The 21130-nt window shown below is 50.1% G+C and overlaps 1 protein-coding gene across 1 annotated transcript in view; it reads left to right on the top strand.

The window, feature by feature from the left end:
• Window positions 1–21130, top strand: part of unc5ca (unc-5 netrin receptor Ca) — a 115763-nt gene that overhangs the window by 53890 nt on the left and 40743 nt on the right. Inside the window, 3 exon segments of the mRNA XM_048984024.1 lie at window positions 2058–2288; window positions 8587–8730; window positions 17997–18100. Of these exon segments, the coding sequence (XP_048839981.1) occupies window positions 2058–2288; window positions 8587–8730; window positions 17997–18100 (479 nt within the window).

The raw sequence follows: 21130 nt of genomic DNA, 5'->3' as shown, positions 1-21130 counted from the left end.
TATACCACAAGGCAGCTTGCTTGAAACCGAATGAAGCGTATAAGGATCTGTACATGTGCATCAGCTTAGGAGTGACAAGTGATAAATGAAAATGATACGGTCTTGAGTAGAGAAATTAAGGAAGCATCTATCTATCCTTCAATCCATCCATTCCTTCTTCCATCTTCCGATCCGCTTCTCCAGTACAGGGTCATGGTGAATCACAGAAACAGACTGATGGTAATGTGCGTATCAATCTGCATCAGTATACCTGCGAGAGGGTGGAGATGGACTCAACGAGCCAGTGAAATGAACCCCATTGTGCTATAATTCATAACTTTGTCACATCGTGGTAGTGTTAGCTGCCAGAGGGACCTCTCCAGTCACACGGGGATCGAGTGTGTGTGTGTGAGTGTGTGTGTTTCACTGTGAAATGACATGAAATACTGCAAAATTGTCTGTTTATCGGTATGTGCATATGCAATAAATTGGTTGTCTTGGACCTGAATTTGGGGGTCAGAGGTTTGGGTACATTAAAGGTACCAGCTAAACATGCAGGTAAACATGCAGCTCAGTGTGATGTAGGAGAAAAGGAGTGGTGCTTGGTGTCGGGGTGACCACGTCTGCCCACACACACCGTGTGTTTGTGTGCGAGTTTCTGTATGCGGGGTGCGGGTGGGGGCGAGGGGGGGGGGCACTTTTCCCCACTCACAGCTGCTGATCCCCAGAGCTGATAAGACTCCATCGGCCGACACGCCGGCTGCACTGATAAGCTTTCTGAATGCTAGGTTTGGGGGGTGGTGTTTGGATTTGACATACCAGTCAAATGAAGCAGTTCAACCAAGAGGGTGGAGGCCAGGGAGGGTGGCTGGGTTTGTCTGACAGTCCAACAGCAGGCGCCCCCTCAAACCTGCGAATGGTCCCAGACTCCTCAGGCTCATGTGAAATTGCATCCCATGATTCCACACGTGAATAAGCGGTGAAGCTGCCAGCACTCAGACTAATGGAGCCACTGGGCTGATTTTCAGCTTGCCTGCTTAATGCCGTCACCGAGCTTCCAGCTGGGTAAACTGCTTAAATTCTAAATAAAGGCTGCAGGCCGGTCCCACTGCCACAACCTTTGACCTGTCAGGGCAGGCCAGAGAGTTCCCCTGTCAGTGGCTGGGCGACGGGCAGGACGCGCTGGGGGCCCGACAGCTGCGTCTAAGCGATCTTTTGATAGGATTCTGGGTCAGTATATTCCTACGCATCCCACATTTATCCCACTTCAGCTCACACTCCCGTGCTGGGATGGTGCTTCATTTATTCCGTAAGCGTGATTACGGAGCGTGGGAGGTATGCTGACAGGTTTGGGAACAGGAGAGTGGGATGGGGTGGAATGGGAGCACAGAGGGTCCCGGTGTGTGAGGAAGAGGTCCTGGAACGGCGGTGCGGGGCAGGGGGAATGGAAACACAGAGGGGACCAGTGACAGGCAGGCGCTCCGAAATGCCCATGTGCAGGGCTGTGGGCCTAAATCCAAGACTGGGACAACTGTACCTGGTGAAGTGGGGTTAGCGGGATGACATTGGCTGTGGCCTGCTGAACACATATGGTGGGGATGGGGGGGCATAAAGTCACACAAACTCAGATATAACCTTCTCCATCTTCATTTTTCCCCTAAATTTCCGAAGTCTGCTCACTTCACGATGCCCATTTTTGCCTCGCTGTGCATCTTGAGATTCGGCTAATGCTGCCAATGACGTAACAATAAAAATGCAGTATACAAATACACCTGATTGGTACATATCAAATCGCAGCTCCCAGTGAGTCACCTGTATCATTTGCCTCACCTAAAAATCACACATGGATATAATTCATGCTTTTATTAATTAAGTATTATCTGTTGCCGTTATTTATAGGTGACTTGTGTTCCTGTTTGTTCATCACTGTATTTTTAATGATGTTCTGGTCTGGGTGCCCCTTCGGTTCTGTGGTCTATGGCTTTAGCTGCGTAATTTAATGATCGGAATGCCAGGTGGAGAGCAATTAAGGTGGAGCCATGCTGCCGGCTCACTGCTGCCCCATTCTTTTCCCCCAGTGGACGATGACTTCCTGGGGTTAGGAGGATTACCGGAGTCCTTCCCGTCGGATCCCCCAGAGCCCCTGCCCCACTTCCTGATGGAGCCGGAGGAGGCCTACATCGTGAAAAACAAACCAGTGAACCTATACTGCAAGGCCACACCCGCCACGCAGATCTACTTCAAGTGCAACAGCGAGTGGGTGCACCAGAAGGACCACACGGTGGAGGAGCGTGTGGACGAGACCTCAGGTGGGTGCTCCGGGTCCCTTTGTGTCTCTGGGAGCATGTGGGGCTGCTCTGTGTGTGTGTGTGCGTGTGCGTGTGTGTGTGTGCGTGTGTGTGTGTGTGTGTGTGTGTGTGTGTGTGCGTAGCGGGGCAACTTTTTGCGAAATTCCACGATGAGGACAGGGAGACACAAAACAAATACCTTTTGTACAAAAAAATATTTTGCTGTTTTGTTTTTTCCCCACTACTAAATTTTCATCTGATTAAGTTTTACTGTAATGTGTTCAGGGATCATTAGGCACTTTGAAACGAGAGTGAGCCGGGCATCCCCACGCAGGTGGGAGTAGGGGTGGATGGAGCGAGAGAGAGTTTTAGGGGCCAGGATGGATGCATTAGGCTGTGAATGCAGTACCGGGTGAGACCCAGAAAACACTGTTGGCATGGAGCGGGAAGGGACAGATCACACTGACACACACACACACACACACACACACACCGGTGATTTTCTGGTGTCAGAAAATCAAACACGCAAATATCCCGGGAAAGACTGGCACTGTAATGAGGATGGAGGTCGTCCTAGCTGCCCTGGGACACACGCGACTCATCATGAAAGTCAGAGCCATCCGCAGGGGCGGTGTGGCACCAGGAGGTGCGAGTCTGACGTCCGCCACAAGGCCGCGGCTTTACACCATGCCCCTCCTCTGAAAATCGCCTGCGGCAGGAATCCTCTCTGTAGGTGGCGTCTTGTCTGCTGTGCTGAGATGCCCCCACCCCTCTATCCTCTCCCAGTCTCCTGCAATTTTCTTCATTTGTGATTTTTCCTGCTCTCTCTCTAACTCTCTCTCTCTCTTCAGCTGCTCCCCTACTCTCCTCTGTCCTCGTTCCTTCTCTCTCCAGCCGACCATGCAGTTCTGACTCGACTGTGACTCGCAGTAAGCAAAGAGTCAGGGTGCCACCTCCACCCCCCCCCCCCCGCAGAATCAGCCGTCGGGTCGTACAAATGAGTTCTGGCCATGGACACGGGGAAGGTGACATTTCCAGGGCCGGGAAATTAGTCACACGCCTTTTCTCTCAGGCGGAGCGGGGCAGACATCGCCGTTGCATTCCCTGCCATTCCTGAGGAACATTCCGTGTGTGCTGTATAGTGCATTTTGTTGCTCGATGGCATTTTTTCCGAGCTCTGGGATGTGCTGGTACAGGCCACCCCCGTGTCACTGAGACAGTCACCACGGCGATAGTGGGGTGGCTCGAAACACTGGGGAGGCTAGGGGTCTGGGGAGGGCAGGTGATATTCGTCCCTCTATTAAACCCTGTGCTTCAGGATCTGAGCTGGAGTGACTGAGCAGGGAAGCTACCTGTGAGCAGTGCCCGGAACTCAATTTCTTTTATTTTTTGAAGGGAATTATATTAATTCAATGGAGGGGCTTATAGTACATAATACGAAATCACAACAAACTGTGTGCTTTCAGTTTATCCAGCTTTGTGGAGGTGTATGTGGGAATTTTGCCTCGCCCCGCTTGGGGAACTGTGCTTGAACTCATGATGGATGGATGGATGGATGAATGAATGTTCCTTAATCTGCCTACTCAGCTCTCTCTCTCACAGTTCCAAACACCACAGGCATAAACCCGAAGCTCCTGTAATGAACTTAAGGCCCCGGAGTGGTGTGGAGCAGCTCTGTCAGTCAGGGCTGGCGGGTACGCTGCCCTCCGGATGGCTAGCGTGTGAAAACGGTGCTAAATAAAAGCGTGTGGCGGGTAACCAAATCCACTAATGCCGGAAAGGCGACACCGTGCAGTCTGCGGCGGGCGCTGCCGCGGGGACCGGGGCCTCTCCGATTTCCCCTGACTGAAAGGAAAAGATGGAGGGCGAACCGCTCGATATCTATTTGGGCTGGGGACTGGATAATGGAGGGCTGGCGTGTATTGGGGGGGGGGGTTACTTGATCGGGCCCCGGGGAGAGGGCCGACGCTTTCAGGGGGATTTCAGAGCAGGAACGGCTGGCCCGAAAATTGGGTCTGGAGATCTTGGCTCTGAAAGAACTTTTGTTTCAGTCGAATTCTGGTTGTAAAATTGACCATGGGGCCCAATCTACAAAACGGGTCATGTTTTAAGACGTTGTTTTTTTTTACTTCCTTCCCATGGCTGTCGACGTAGCTGCCTATGGCATGAGCCCTGGTACCTCAGCATCGGTAACCATGGTGATATGATGTCACAATGCTGGAGCTCTCTGTGGGCCCCACCCACTCCCCATAGCACTTGTGTCCTTAAAGTTGATGTCCTCTGTAGTCAGCGATAAAGATGGAAACACCCCCCCCCCCCCCCCCCCCCCCGCGCCCTGCGGACTCAAATGACTTATGGATGAAACTAATGCTCAGACTCAGACTTCTGAGCTCCTGCTTGCTTACGCTGCTTCCAGGACACCGGTTGGAAGGTTATGCCCGTGATTGCTGGCCCCCAGGAGGAGAGCAGTGGAAATTAGGCACATACTTCCAAACATAGCAGGGGTGTGGGCAATACGATTTATCATATGATAAAGAGTGTCTGGGAGTTCTGTTGTCTGGGGTCATGGTTCGATGTACGTCTGCTTTTAATATCTGCCAAAAATGACTGTACTGCCCAGCATCACTGGCCCCTGAGTTCCACAGGTGGAAAAAGGAAAGAGATTAGTTAATTTGGAAATGTGACCCCCCCTACATGAAAAAGTCCAGCATCTCAGGCAGATGCTGGAAAACTTAATACAAACATTAGTGAGTCAGACAAGCGCCCTGCCATCTGATTCACTATATTCTTGTGTCTTCATTATTTTAATATTTTCATTATTTGCCTTTGGGGGTTTATTCCGCATTAATATCACATTAATTATCCAAAGCTGAGGTTGCAGTAGACGCCATTTAAGCTGAAGGATGTTTCACTGACTCACTCAAGGGCAGAGCGGTTGGCCCCTATTGGGATTTGAACCCGTAACCTCGTGGTGAGATGACACTCCCAAACAGCACTCAGCCCATTGCTCCTTTGCCACACCGACGTGTCCTTTCACGGTTTCCTCTCACACTCCGTCACGCAGGAACAGAGATGCACAGCAGGATGCGTCTCAATTATTTATGGTCACGACGGTTCATAAATGTGGTCAATCACGTTCCGTGTCAGCGAGCAATGCCATTTTCCCCTCCCCTTCCCTCCCCTCCCCCCAACTTGCCCCTCCCCTCCAGCATTGCCAGAATATAAGGAATAGTTTTGAGTGCCTGTCCCTCTGGGGTCTGGCGGGGGGGGGGGTGGTCACTGGCAGGCTGAAAACATAAGAAGGAAGCACTTGCCCAGGAATAGGAGAACCTCTGAGGATTGATCCCGCTCACAGTAAACAACTCCTCTCATGTAATTCCGCTACATGGCCTCGCCTGTCCGCCCGCTGTCCCCGTCTGTATTTCTGTCCGCCTGGTTTTATGAGAAGACCCCCTAGCAGGGGGGACAGGCTTCCGACTTTTGGAAAGCCAGGGAATTCCGCACGTGCGGTTCGTGCTTGGCTTTCCTCCCCGTCTCTGTGCTTCGTCCCGCTGGAGCGATGCTTTAAAAACGGCTCGTCTTACCGGCCTCCTGACCCCGTGATAATCGTTTTTGGCTGGAGTCTGGATGTTTCCGTACACGAGCTGTCTGAGCACAGAAGGCCCTTCCTTAGCCGCATCTCGGGGGCTGTTTCCCAGGCATTTTTGGGAAAAGCATTGAAGTGGCCCCCTGAACCGATTGCAGAGCTGTACAAAACAACCCCCCCCCAAGCTTAGGAGCTCTGCTAAGTGCACACAGACTTTCATTTGAAAAAGGTCAGGTACAACAGACAAGCTGCCATGCACTATAAGTGTGCTGAATACACCCGGGTGTCAGAGATGACTGCATCTTCCTTGACGTCGAGTTCATTTATTCAGATGTTGCATGTATTTTTTTTTATCACCAGTTCTGACAGAATGCAAAGATTACACACTTTATTTAAAGGATGGGTTCATATGGGTTCTAGTGACTGAATAGGGCTGAGTTTATTTTTGTAACCCCCCCCCCCCCCAACTTTGAGGTAGTGAGTGGTGCCTTGTGACATCACAGTGCTAATGGTGTAATTTCAAGCATTTGTGGTTCCTTATAATGTTGCCCTATTATCATCATGGTGCCGTGTGCCATAATGCACGTCTCTCACGTCCCAGAAACTGTCACCTTCTAAAAAGGTGCTGCTCTTGTGCGTCCCCAGTTCCATTTCTCTGACTGGCGTGCTGGATACTCACAGGACCAGACCTGACCCAGGCCTCATTGTCTAAGCTGGAGAGTTATGGAGTGGCAGCAGACCGGATCAGATCAGACGGGAGCACATTAGGCCGACTTCTCAACAAGCTGCTGAGCTTGTGCCCCTGCGTCTGCCTTGTGCCCCTGCGTCTGCCTTGTGCCCCTGCCTCTGCCTTGCGCACCTGCCTCTGCCTTGTGCCCCTGTGTCTGCCTTGTGCCCCTGCCTCTGCCTTGTGCACCTGCCTCTGTTTTGTGCCCCTATCTCTACCTTTTGCCTTTGCCTCTGCCTTGTGCCCCTACCTCTGCCTTGCGCTCCTACCTCTGCCTTGCGCCCCTACCTCTACCTTGTGCCCCTGCCTCTGCCTTGCGCCCCTGCTTCTGCCTTGTGCACCTGCGTCTGCCTTGTGCCCCTGCCTCTGCCTTGTGCACCTGCCTCTGTCTTGTTCCCCTATCTCTGCCTTTTGCCTTTGCCTCTGCTTTGTGCCCCTACTTCTGCCTAGCGCCCCTACCTCTGCCTAGTGCCCCTGCTTCTGCCTTGCACCCCTACCTCTACCTTGTGCCCCTGCCTCTGCCTTGTGCACCTGCGTCTGCCTTGTGCCCCTGCCTCTGCCTTGTGCACCTACCACTGCCTTGCGCCCCTACCTCTGCCTTGTGCCCCTGCTTCTGCCTTGCACCCTTACCTCTGCCTTGTACCCCTGCCTCTGCCTTGTGCCCCTGCCTCTGCCTTGTGCACCTGCATCTGCCTTGTGCCCCTGCCTCTGCCTTGCGCCCCTACCTCTGCCTTGTGCCCCTGCCTCTGCCTTGTGCCCCTACCTCTGCCTTGTGCCCCTGCCTCTGCCTTGTGCCCCTGCCTCTGCCTTGTGCACCTGCGTCTGCCTTGTGCCCCTGCTTCTGCCTTGTGCCCCTGCCTCTACCTTGTGCCCCTGCCTGTACCTCGTACCCCTGCCTCTGCTTGGTGCTCTTTCCCCTACCTCTACCTCGTGCCCCTGCCTCTTCTTTGCCCCAGTCTCCAAGCTCACCTAATTCTGCCGCAGGAGACAGGCCATCTCTTTCACTCCCATTCACTGCAAATTCTAAATCTTTTGTTCATATTCTTAAGACATTGTCTGTTGCTCTACTATAACAAGAACAATTCAGCAGTTCAAAAATTGGCAAGTAAATGGGCTGGTAAGCAGTGTCACTCCTCTTTGCATCAAAGACACTCATACAGCAAGTCTGGTGGTTGTTTTTCTCCATTCCCATGCTGCAGCAAGAGGGGACAAATCGAGTGAGAGACTACAGCTCTTTGTAGCTGTACTGATCAGTCTTCTGGAATTTTCTGCTTTACGTGGAGTAAAAACAGATTAAAGTATTGATTTTTTTGGAGGCTAACTGTAACCCTAAAGGGTGTGTCTTTGGAGTGGCCTTTGTCCATCTCTGTGTGTATCTGGAGAAAAAGGTGCAGAGGCCATCATAATCGCACCACTCTTCTCATGGATGCGTTCCTCCACCTATAAGGTCACCGCTCACCCACAGCTTTAAAACCAGTGCAGACTTTCTGCAGGAGTACAGCCCTTATCAACTCGTTTAGGCTCATTTAAGGAGCAGGCCCAATGTCTCTTCTTTCAGGAGATAGTAGGGTGGCCGGCGTATCCTCAATCCACGGCACCCTTCTCCGCCTCTGGTGAAAGAGCATTAAATAACCCTCAGCTATCGACATCTGTCCATTGCCACATCGATTCTGTACTGTAGCCACAGAGACCGGAATGAGTTTATTACGGATCTGACTTTGATATAAATGAAAATTCCAGTGGAGAGGAAATCGAAGCTTTATTTATTTATTTATTTATTTTTTTAAGACAACTTGAGATCACAAGCTTGGGCTTGTCAGTTCTGTGTCAGCAATGTCACCTTCAGAGTGGTGGACACAGGAGTGCCCTGCATGAGCATCAGCTGTCCAAGGCTCTTAGTCCCATGAACGCTGACATATGTGTGAATGTAAATGTTTATGTTCTTCGCATGTCGCGTGCGCTTCATGTTCTCTCCAGCACTCAGTGCTCTCTGTCTCCCCCTGCAGGGTTGGTGGTGCGGGAAGCCAGCATCGAGATCTCCCGCCAGCAAGTAGAGGAGCTCTTCGGCCCGGAGGACTACTGGTGCCAGTGTGTGGCTTGGAGCTCGGCCGGGACCACGAAGAGCCGCAAGGCACACGTCCGCATCGCCTGTGAGTCTTGTGTCGATTCTCGCTGCCGATGCGGAAGTGCAGACAGCCCTAGAATTACAGCGTACATGCCACTCGGGTGTGTGAAGGTAGCTGAAGGGATCCCGTCGGCATTAATAACAGCAGCCTTAAAGCCCCCCCTCCCCCCCAATGAGATAACACCCCACCTGAATGCCCTTCAAAGCACTGGCTTGAAGGAAGAAGCCCCAAAGAGCATGTGGACGAGCCCTCTGCCGTCCTCGCTGAGATCAAACGACATGCCGCCGTTTGCATTGTTCTGCCGGCGAGGGGTGTTTGAACAGCCGGCTCTGTTTGTGTCTCTTATCCTGGGAGTGGATCGCGACCCACTGGGTTTGACGGACTGTGCGCTCCTGCTGCAGGAGGTACTGCATACACGCGTGGTTTGCATATATATGCAGTGAGGTGTGGGGGTATGTATTTGCACACAGTAGTAGTGGTGGGTGAGCACAGACATGTGCTTAATCTGTCCTGCTCCTGGAGCTCTGAGATCCTGATTGGTCCAATGATTGGATGGTGCAGCGTTTTGACTGTCCAATTAAAGCATGCGGCATCAATACAGAACATATCTGTGGATTGTTATGAAGACCACATGGATGCTCTCCATCTTGTGGATCATTCTGAGGGCTGTAGGAATGCTCTTATTTCTATGGATTGTTATGATGACCACATGGATGCTCTCCATCTTGTGGATCACTCTGAGGGCTGTAGGAATGTTCTTCTTCCTATGGATCGTTATGAAGACCACATGGATGCTCTCCATCTCGTGGATAATTCTTAGGGCTGTAGGAATGCTCTTCTTCCTATGGATCGTTATGAAGACCACATGGATGTTCTCCATCTCGTGGATCATACTGAGGACTATAGGAATGTTCTTCTTCCTATGGATCGTTTTGAAGACCACATGGATGCTCTCCATCTCGTGGATAATTCTTAGGGCTGTAGGAATGCTCTTCTTCCTATGGATCGTTATGAAGACCACATGGATGCTCTCCATCTCGTGGATAATTCTGAGGGCTTTAGGAACGCTCTTCTTCCTATGGATCGTTATGAAGACCACATGGATCATTCAGAACAAAATGATGCCCTACTTTCTGTGGCACTTTCGTCCTCTAAAACGCAGCCTTAGTCCTGTCATTCATTACTCTTGTGCTTTCCTCTCCTGTTAGATTGCCGTCTAACCCCCCACCCTCCCCCCCCCGTCCCATCACTCTGGCAGCCTCCTTCTCAGGTGTCCTCATCTGCCTCCTCTCTGTAACCTTTACTTCAAAGTGTTGCTCCCCTCCTTCTGCCTTAAAATCTTTTCCGATTAAAATGTTTTGCTGCGGGGCAGATAAACACAATCTGCAGGAAGTAATGCGGAAACGGAATGGTTTTAACCCCCCAACTGCTGACCCCCGCCACACATTTCACTCACTGATTGCCCAATCACCATCCCCCCACACCTCCGCCACACATTTCACTCACTGATTGCCCAATCACCATCCCCCCACACCTCCGCCACACATTTCACTCACTGTTTTCCTAATTCCCTGCACCCCTCATTAATAAGTAGAGTTCTTTGTTGTTGGGCAGTGCGGATCGATGCCGGACCCATAAACGGACCCGCTTGTGTGGCCCGTACCATCACAGCGAGGGTATTAATTGTGCACGTGATTTGTGCAGGCCGCTCCAGCTGTGAGTTACGGGTGGATGGGTCCTGTCTCCGGTCAAACCCCTGCCCCCTTCCCCGTTGCATGTGAGCCTGGGGGATGGCCTGATCACTGAGGGTCCAGCGAGTCTGCCCACATCGATCTTCTGCTGCCTGTTTTACTGAAAATGTTTTGAGAGGAAGCAGGGTATGGGTTAGGGGGTCCGTGTCTGTGTTCACTTGTGTGTAAGAACCATAATTAAGACATATTTAGGAAATGCCAACTCCCCAAGCCATAAACCCTCTACGGCATGAACCTTCTACGGCAAACATTTGCGCAGAGCATTTTGTAGCGAAGCGCTTGGAAAGATGTCGGTGGCCTTTGGACATATGCCACACAAAGGCTCCGGATTATTTATTGCGGCCTTATAAGGTAATTATGTCAATCATCTCGCATGATTTTTCCTGTAGTCTTGGATTGACATGCTTGCCGCCGGTAACTTAACTGCCCCCCCCATTACATGCTTTTCAAGTTTCGTCTGAAACTAGCTGCAATGCCAACTTCTGGAAGTTTCTTTAGCAGGATGCAGTCATTTGTTGGTGGAAGTTTTTTTTTTGTTAATCTAACACAATGGAATTTTACAAGAATCATGTATAATTTAGCGTGACAAACAGCCAAAGACACCCACTTTGTATAATTATAGTCAGATGTACTTGTACTAGAAGCCTAAGGAAACAACCTAGACGAAAGATTAAAAACATTTATGCCGGGGTTTGGTATGAGTTCCAGAATTCGGATCCAGTCATTGTGAGCACTGGCACTTTCTGGGCCTGTAATGGAATGGGGGGGGTTAAGTGGTTTTTGGTAGCAGGAAACTTACCATTAATGATTAACTATTAGCTGGATTTTTCTCTACCCGCTGGTCTCGTGAAAGTCTCTAATTGCACAGTGTAAACAGCAACGTGATGCTGTTATTTTTGGCTTGGTAGGCAAGCACACCCCAATCTGTCCGCTTGTGAGAGAATGGGAGTCACAGAAGGCCTTCCCATGATCCTCTGCTCTATGTGTTGAAACATTAAATATCCTTTTTCTCCCAAAGCAAAAAACAAGGAGTTTTCCTCTTTTTCCAAGCATCTTTTAATCTCATCATTTCTCAGCTGATTTGTATGGAAATTACATTTGAAGTTAACCCCCCTCTGCCCCACTACAGTTTAACTTTTCTAATGATGAAATGGGCTTTTAATTCTATATTGTAGAAGGAGAGGAATGTTCTCCATTAGGGGCTGAAGATGAAGCTGCTGGATGTCGCTGGATAAGGTCTAATCATTGGTTCAATGGTTGGAATCCCGTGCAGTGACACTCGGGAGATTAAGGAGTGTGCCATTAACAGTGACTACAGATACCATCTAGATATCAGAAAGACTTCTAAGCTCAAAGGTCCCTCAGGGTGCCTTGTGTTGTACCCTGTAGCTAGGCCCCCAATTTATGCCAAGATATGTAAGTCACTTTGGATAAAAGTGTGACTGTCGGCAGTTAAATAATGTAAAGATGTGGAGTAATTTCAACGATACCAGTGCATGTCTTCAAAGCCCCCTTCCCCCCCCAGTGGCTGATAAGCAGAAAGTAGCCCTTCATGCATCATGACCAGCCTGCTCTCTAGGGGGTGCTCTTAAGCCTGCTTGACTGTTGTTTTTTTTAGTCTTGTCTGGAGCTGTGGCAGTCAGAGAAGGGCACGCTCGCTGACGGAATACCTCCTGGGTGACTTTGAGTTGCCCAGCCCTTCGTTACCTGTGGCTGATTAACGGCACACTGGAGACCAGACAAGAAGAAGGACGCCGAGGGCTCGGTTTCGCAGTCCCCTGGAAGTCCTGAAAAACCCTGGGTCTGCTTCCAGGATGTTTTTTTTAAACACTCACCATGCTTTTGCCGTGCTTAGCAAACAGATTTACCCGAAGGAATTCGGTAATGTTAAACTCCCACCCGTTTGTACAGCTGGATGTTTTATTGAAGCAATTCACGTAATTTTCCCGCTCAAGGACACAACAGCGCTGCTTCCAGGAGCATTTTTGGTCTGCTTTCCAATTCCCAAACCATCTTGCCATAGCAGCTCCTGAAAAGTGACCCGGTCTGTGAAAACAGTAGCTGTTCCTCCAGATGAGAGGGAAGAGACTGATGAAGATGGGGGCTGTCTCTCGATGCCAAGCCGCAGTGCCCCAAACGGGGCCAGTGCACCCCTCACATGCTCCCGGGATGCCCAGCTCTCTTGCGCGATTTACGAGCGCTGCCGTTCACTAACCCGCGGCATGTCGGAACGCGACCAATGAATTCCAGTGGGACCAGCCTGGAAGGCCATAGCAAGGCATAAGTGACCCAGGCGGACTCGGCCGTCTGGGCTCGGGCTCGTAAAGGTATACGCTGAAAAAACACTAGATCCATGCAGCTGGGAGTGATTTACCTCCAGAATCACAAAGCGTTGTGGCCAGAGTTTGTGGGGAGCTGTCTTTACTGTTTCAAGTCCATCTCCTGCACCATGAACAGTGGCCGCATCGGATCTGATCTCAACAGAACTTTCTTGGACATTAAGTTTCCCGGGGAACAGAATTTATTTGGTTCCTGAGCAGTTCTTAAAGTGTCTCTGCACAGTTTGAGAAAAAGCCATAAAATGCTCATTGTACAGTTGTGTCCAGCTGATAATCACCTTACTTAGACAAGCACAGTGCCACTAGGCTGTTTGCTAAGGATTATTGGATATCCTGTTTGGTTTGTGGTAATAGTTTCACTACAGAAAAGTCTGATTGTAATGGTCCTTCTAATGCCTGTCTCACATTGGAGTCGCGGTAAATGTTCCCCCACAAGGTAAGGTTAGGGGAGAGAGGCGAAGTGTGTTATTTTTGTGTTGGAGTGGAGGGCAACCCTGCTGCTTCATGTCCCCCTCAAATGGCTTCCCGATGAGGTATCCCATCACCGGGCCAAACGGAGGTCAACCACTTGGATATAATCTAGCCATCTACGGGGTCACTCCTCCCACTTATCCTGGCTCTAAATCACCTTTAATGGGCTTAGGAAGGTGTGGAGGTAGAGGAGGTGCCAAAGGTGACCTCCTGCTGGCTCCGTAACAGGGAGGCGGGCGCCTCCCAGTGAGCTGGCCATTCAGAACTGTACTCGGCAAGTGTTACTCAGAAGGTCCTCCTGTCAAGTCTCAGAGCATTTCTCTCAATGGGGCACCATAAGGATGCATTAATGGCCCTTGCACTCCTGGTTGATTAGGCAGAATCTGTCTGGGTAGATGGCAGCCAATCCTGTCTGACAGCACGGTTGGAGATAACTACTCTACTGACGACATCCTCTGTTTGCTTCTCCTGGGATTATTGTGGGGGAACTGTCCACTGCAGGGTGCTGAGTCGGGGAGTAGGCTACCTCCAAATGTCCTTCAACCCTATCCTGGTCAGAGAAGACGCCGCATGCTAAGGACCGTTGGCGGACCATTCCCATTAAGATGTTTCCAAAACCTATTTTTGTAAGTCTGACATGCTGTGTGATGTAAGGAGACTGGAGGAAAGCTGGTGTTCTCACACCTAAAATGAAAAAGCCTGATGGAACGTGAGCTGCCGGAAGCTCGTCTTCTCACCATGATGCATTCCATGGCAAACAGTGCTCTGCCCTCGCTGGAATGTAATCCGTCACTATCAGAAGCTGTTAGGCCTCCATTGGCATTCATGTGAGATGTGTCAATGCCACATCCTGCATTACTCACCACTCATACCGTCTTCAATGTCAGCACATCCCTTTGGCCAAGGTCGCTATCCCATTCGACGCATCGTCATGCCACAGGTATTAGCCTTCTGCCTGTTTCAGGGTCCCTTTAAATATTATGCCATTCTAATAAGTGGGAACCTCAGGCCAGACTTCTTATCCATAACATTTCTTTGAAATCATACATTCTGTTATTTGGCTGTCGGCGAGGTTTTGCAAAAGTCCTGGTCACCCACCGATGGAATATCAGCTGTTCTCATGGCAACCGCTTCTTTGCTACACCCTTTTTCCTGCTAGGAAGAACAAGCAGGGTTAGGAATCAGGTGTTGTGGGTTGAGCAGACAACAGAGTTACTCCGCTGAGCGAAAGAAAAGAAGGAGTCGGTGAAGGTGGAGCCTATCTCAGCTGACAGCCGGGTTTACGAGTGAAAAATGCGATGTGACTTCATTACCACTCCATTTACACAGACTGCAAGGATTGTATCCAAAAAGAAAACAAGCCTGCCTTCTAGTAGGCAGTGAAATAGGGTTTGAAATATACTCCACTTCCTAGTTCCACTTGGATGGCGTGGAAATTTCTGGCAATCTTCTGCTATCTGCCTTCAATAAATAATTTGACCTGTGACACAGATTGTACTTTCAGCCCAAGTTCTACAGAAGAAAGCAAAGGTGAAGGGGTACAAACAGACACCTGTTGGATTACCAAATATCCCAACACAGATGAAACTCAGATGTCCAAATTATGAATGAAGATTTTGAATAGTGTCTTTCATCTCAATGTGAAAACAAAGATCTAAGCCTGCAAAGCCGTGTCAAAGAGGGTTGGCAGTGCCTGTGAAGACATAAGGAAAATATTTTGTCAACGATCCAGCTGAAAATAAGGAAAACAGGATTCATGCCTCAGCTACCGGGAGGTATTTAAACACTTAAAGTGCAAACACCACTAGAGCATGGAGGTGGGGCACCAGACATAAAAGGGAAGATGAAGCTATCCGAGATACATCTGCACGGAGCCATTAGCGTGAAAATGACATACAGCAATAAAGACATATGCAGTAAAAAGCGGTAGGCTGAAAAACACACTTAACACAGTGCATGGACCAGGTTCATGTTGCAGAAATGTGTGTAAAGCCACATTTCAGGAGAAGGTTTTAGCTTGGTGTGGTTTCTCAAGGGGTTATCTCCTTCTCGCTTTGGTCTTCTCACCAACATCCCTCACCGCTGTCTGTAGCACATCTCATCTCCTTTTCACTTTAGGTTTTCGCCTTATCATCGCTCACTCTTTGTCTTAAAAGATTTGTGATTGATTTGGCCCCCATAAGTACCCAGTGACCCCTGGGAGTTAAGAGATTTTGTCCTGTCACATTACAAACACACCCATTTTAATAAAATATTATGCAGTAAAAAGCAGGTTAATTAGTTTCTTACCCTATTGTGAGAGTGCCTTGCATTAGGATGGAAAACAGAACAATGTGAAATATAGTTTATTAGAAAGATTTTCCATCACGGGGACCAAATGAGATCGGGTGGTGGTGGAGCCCACACAACATAAACAAATATGAAATCTAGGAGCAACATGAAATCCAGAAACAAAAATAAACACGTATATATTAAGATGATGGGCCTTGGTTCTCATGTCAATCATGGGGTTCTGGGTTCCTAGGGGAATAGGTGGGCAAAGCAACTGAACATGCCAGTACAACATGCAGAAAACAAACACAAGGAAACAGCAAAATCCATGCCCCACTACCCTCATTTTTTGTGTTATGTACTTTTTCGTCAGACAAGTTGAGTTTTGGGCTATTTTTAGTGACCACGACTTCATGAAGACTGGGAAGTGAAAGTTGTGCTGAAATCGCGAGGAACGGTGAAGACTTGAGCTCATCTATTAGCTCGGTATCATGGCGAAGATGTGTGTTGTGTGTGTGTGTGTGTTTAAAAAAAAACAGCACAATGCCTGTCACGATTAAAAAAGAATACAAAATAGAGTAGGAGAAGGACAGCCACAAATGGAAAGGAAAACTTACAGTGTCAGTTATTTTTATCGTTAGCAACCCCATGAGGGTCAAGTGGAGAAGTACGGACTGCAGTCTGTATGTACAGTAAATCTGTACAAGAAAGACGGTGCTCTCAGTCAAAGGTGTAACCGCACCAGCATCCATTATTAATCAGCACCGAAAAAAGGCAATTAAATTCTTGCACCTATGAAACGATCCCCATTTTATTGTGCCCAGTTCAACCCCTAGAGATACGCTGAAAGAGAACTCCATACCCCCCCCCCCCCCCAACCCAACCCACTGGACCTGAGGCAACGTGTTCGATCCCAGCGTAACATCCCAGCCTCGGGACTCGGAGGAAACAAAGTCATATCACGACACAAGCAGAAATTCTAATGGCACCCATGTGCTCTCACTCCCTCCTCTCCTGCATACATAGCCTGGCTCCTCACTGTCAGAGACACGCATGTCACTGCGGGGATCCTGCCAGTGACCAGCACTGTAAACCGATGAATCATGTTTAACCATAACACAACCAAACTTTACAGCAGGGGCAATTCTATCATTTGACCCTTAGGGGGAGCGGCCTCAGGCCCCTCAGCTTTTAATCTAAAGAAATATGGGGAAGGCACCCCCTTCCCCCAATATCACAGACAATTTTGCCAAGCTGGGGAGGGGGGCATAAAATATGTACAACAATACAGAACAGTTTGCAAACTTTGCACATTTTCAGGGGGTCAGAGACAAGAAATTGGGTCTAGAATCAGCCATGCTTTGCAAAGAGGTGACTGGCATTGTTATCTGTGCCGCATCCCCCTGTCCCAGGCGTATCCGGGGCATGACGCGAGGCCCAGTGGTATGCTGGAAACTGGAATCATTTACTCTTTTTATATGTCAAACGCTGATGTCAAATGCAAATGCATCTGAGAAGCTGCAAAGTGCTTCGCCGTTTTTGGCTAGTTCCGGCTGGAATATTGACTGTCTGCCCCCTAGTGTCCGGCCCCAGCATATGCATGTCTCTTTGCCAGGCTGCGCACTGTGTGTCTGTGAGGTATCATCCCTTCACATGGCACATGACAGGGATGCCCAATCGCCCCCCACCCCCCAAGGAGAGACGCCAAACCATTGCAGGATTTTGGCACTGGAATCTTATCCCACCCTCTTACATCCCTCCTCCCTACCCTTTGATTGTGTCTGTCTGACACCCCCCCACAGCTTAACCCCGAGCTCCCGGCAGGCCGACACCCAGTGTCTGTTTGCTACTGAGCGAGAGACGGATTGGGGGGGCCACGGGGGCACCTCGCACTGTGCCTTAGCCAAGCGTGTAATTAGCGGACTGCTCGGAGCCTCCGGGGAGTGCCAGCGTCACCCAGCTGTAAGAGGAGCAGCCGGTCACCGTCGCCGCTCTGCAGGGCTCTGAAAAAAATGTGCCGATGGGGTGGTGTTCCCCTCCCCCCTCCAGGACGGCCCTCGCACCCCCCGCCAGTCTCACCGGCTGTCGTGGCTTCTGAATGACGGGCTATGTGACCCTGAGCAACCCCCCCCCCCCCCACCCCCACTTCCAAGTTCATGCATACCGCCATTTTAGAAAAACATTTATGCGTTTATGTGTGAGGCGGCGCTGTCTGAGTACGTAACCCCCTCCGGCGGCCTCCAGTTTCGCTCCGCAGTGTGGCGTTAAAGGGCTCAACTTCCTGGCTCACAGCCATACGGGAAGCCGCGTATTTGTGGCAAAGGGTGCGGACACATGTTGAGCTGACAAGTCTGGACCCAGGACGCAAGTGGTCATCTGGCATGCTTAATGGCGCCTGTCGGGCCCACCAGAGAGCTTACTCTGCCTCAATGGGGCTGTCTGCTTCTTATTTCCTCAGATCTCAGGAAGACCTTTGACCAGGAGCCACTGGGGAAGGAGGTGTCGCTGGAACAAGAAGTGCTCCTGCAGTGCCGCCCACCTGAGGGGATCCCGGCCGCTGAGGTAGGCACTGGGGGTGTGGCTGAGCCCGGCCAATCGGGAGCCAGATGGAGGAAGCTTATGTTGTGGAAGATGGGTCAGTTCAATGAGTATCAATGGAGCCATTCAGACGCGGGCTAGCCTCCTGCCACTCACACGGAAATAAAGCAGCCGGGGGTGTCTTATTCAGGCCACGGTATTGTGAAATGGGGGGGTTAAATGAAGTTACACTTCGTAATACTCTGAGGAAAGCAAATTGTGCTCAAAGGAGCCATCATCAGGCTGGGGGAATGGGGGCACTGGGGGCACTGGGGGCACTGGGGGCGATGGTGTAAAGCTTGGCCCACACACACATTTCTGAGTTGTCTGCTTCTTGTTTGGTTTTCGGGGAGGTTCTGTTTTCACTTGGGAAAGTGCTAGGAAATCGTTGAACTTCACATCCTGAGTTATGGCATCATAAAAGTACCCCCCCCCCCATCCCCATCCCTGTCACTTGTTTCACAAATCAAGAGCTCAATGTTCTTCCTGCTGCTGTTTACCCCCCCGCCCCACCCCCAGTCAGAATGCCCCAATAACGAGACAACAGCAGCACCAGGCAAACTGACGACAGGAATGACAAGAACACCAAAACGTTTAATCTCCCTTTTCTCTTTTACTCTGTCATTATGAGCAATAATTCTGTCATCATTCAGTAAAATGTGAACCAGGTACATTGGTACATTCAGTAGATCAGAAATAATGAACTGTCTACTTTTTATGTTACTATACATTTAAACTTCTGTAGGGCTCCAATGCTGAGATATTTGTTTTTTGACTCTTCTCTCGTCCAGCGCATTTCATTGTAATGGTGACCCTCTGCTAACATACATGTAACAAATAAATAAACAGATCTAAAAAAAACTGAAACTGTAATCCATTAGATCAGTACATTCTGTTCATCAGAAACATTGAACTGTCTACTAATTGTAATTCGGAAGATCAGTATATTCAGTAGATCAGAAATAATAAGCTGTCCACTAACTCTATCCTAGTAGATCATAAATAATGGGTTGTCGTATTATAATCCTGTAGATCATGGAACTAACTGATATGCAGTAAATTGACCCTGCACACAGTCATGCTCTGCGGGCACCAGTTTGTTTTTGGTCTGCATGATGAAATCAGCATGACATGGGGAGATCATGCACGCTGCACACACACACACATGCTCACACACAGACACACGCAGAGCGGAGGCGAGATTCCGACCCACAGCCCCGGAGGTGTGAAGCAGCAGTCCTACCCGCCATTCCGGCCTCAGCCGGTGAGAGATAATGACTAAAATACCTGCTGGTGAAGCAGAAACGTTGGAGAAGCTGCAATAATGAGACCCCCTGTACTCACAGTGATGCCGATCCACACAGGAAGTTCCTCCCAGTCACCTGACCCCAGGCCCGTGTTAGTGGCTGGGGCAGAGCAAAGGCTGGGGGGCCCAAGGCACCACGGGCGACGTGAGGAGAGGCACAGAGACGGCAGCGATTTTTAGGGGACAAATCCACTTCGGCTTCACTTATCTGTGGCTGTGTGGCTCATCTCCAGCTCTCAGGTGGCAGGCTGGGAAAAGAGCGGCTGTGCAGGTGGATGAAGAGCAAGAGAGAGAGACGGAGAGTGAAGGAGACAGAGACTGGGAAGGAGAGAGTGGCGAAGCAGAAATAAAGTGCAGACACAGCTTTCCTGTGTGAGAGAGAACAGCAAGCAGGGAAAGGCAGGTTAGCCCAGCGAGAGGCTTAACGAGGGCTGGGTGTTAGCTGGAGCTAAATGTGAGCTGGTGCGTGGTGGGGGGGTCACTTTGGTTCGGTGGGGCATGGGGTCTCACCCAAAGCCTGAACTGCCTCCCTCACAAGAGACCCCTCTCAATGAAATGGCTGTCAGATTCAGAAATTGCCCGCAGCTCCCAGGTGATCCAGCAAGAGGGCGCTCGAGCGGAATCCGACAGGCCACATTTAATACATCTAGCTGTTTCTATATTTCCCTGATGCCCTCTGAATGCCGATTGTCAGGGGCTCTAAAAAACATCAAGGTGTGGCTTAAAAATATATAGTTTATTTTTGGAGGAGAATGGGCCCCTTCCCCAAACCCCCAGGGTTCTGCGGACAGCCTGTTGGGATCCCCTGCTGTAAGGGACTGTGTGCGTAGTGTTCTGCACTGTGTCCTAGTACGAGTCTCTTGGGTGATGGGAGTGGGGGGATGTCACAATTGGCTCATATGCTCACAGGTGGGGCTTACAGCTCTGTCATTTGCTGGCAGATCTTCTCCTAATCTACGTCTTTAAGGTCTAATAATCCATCCGTTTTCCAAACCGCTTATCCTACTGGGCTGGAGTACCCGGAGGAAACCCCACGACGACATGGGGAGAACATGCAAACTCCGCACACGTGTGACCCAGGCGGAGACTCGAACCCGGGTCCCAGAGGTGTGAGGCAATAGTGCTAAGCACTGCACCACCATGCCGCCCCCACGCTGCCCCCACCACAAGTTATAATATTCGCAATTGTTATTATTATTTATTATTATCATTAGATCTGGGGGCGGCCGGTTTTCCCCCACAGTTCAAAAACATGCTGAGGCTAATTGGAGTTGCTAGAATTGCCCATAGGTGTGCATGTGTGAGTGAATGGTGTGTGAGTGTGCCCTGTGATGGGCTGGCCCCCCATCCTGGGTTGTTCCCTGCCTCGTACCCATTGCTTCCGGGATAGACTCCGGACCCCCCGCGACCCAGGAGGGTAATCGGTTTGGAAAATGGATGGATGGAGAACTTGTGGCTCATGCAGTGCTGGAGCTCATCTGCAGATACATCCTGCGTCCTGTGAATGAGGATCGGAGATCACCATGGCTTGAGGGAGACCTTTGGGGAGCTTTGCCAGTGTGGTGTGGTAGAAGCTCTCTGTACTGTCCCACTGTCCCTGGGGGTGGGGTGGCTTTATCTTAGCAGTAACTTTGTCCCTCACATGAGCGCATCACCTCCAAAATAGTCCCCAGGTGATGGTAACTTCATTTTCAGCGGGGTTGCTGTGT

Source organism: Brienomyrus brachyistius, chromosome 2 (genome assembly GCF_023856365.1).
Source record: "Brienomyrus brachyistius isolate T26 chromosome 2, BBRACH_0.4, whole genome shotgun sequence".
NCBI classification, from domain to species: domain Eukaryota; kingdom Metazoa; phylum Chordata; class Actinopteri; order Osteoglossiformes; family Mormyridae; genus Brienomyrus; species Brienomyrus brachyistius.
The sequence above is the reverse complement of the archived record's forward strand: the minus strand, read 5'-3'. Positions and strand labels throughout refer to the sequence as shown.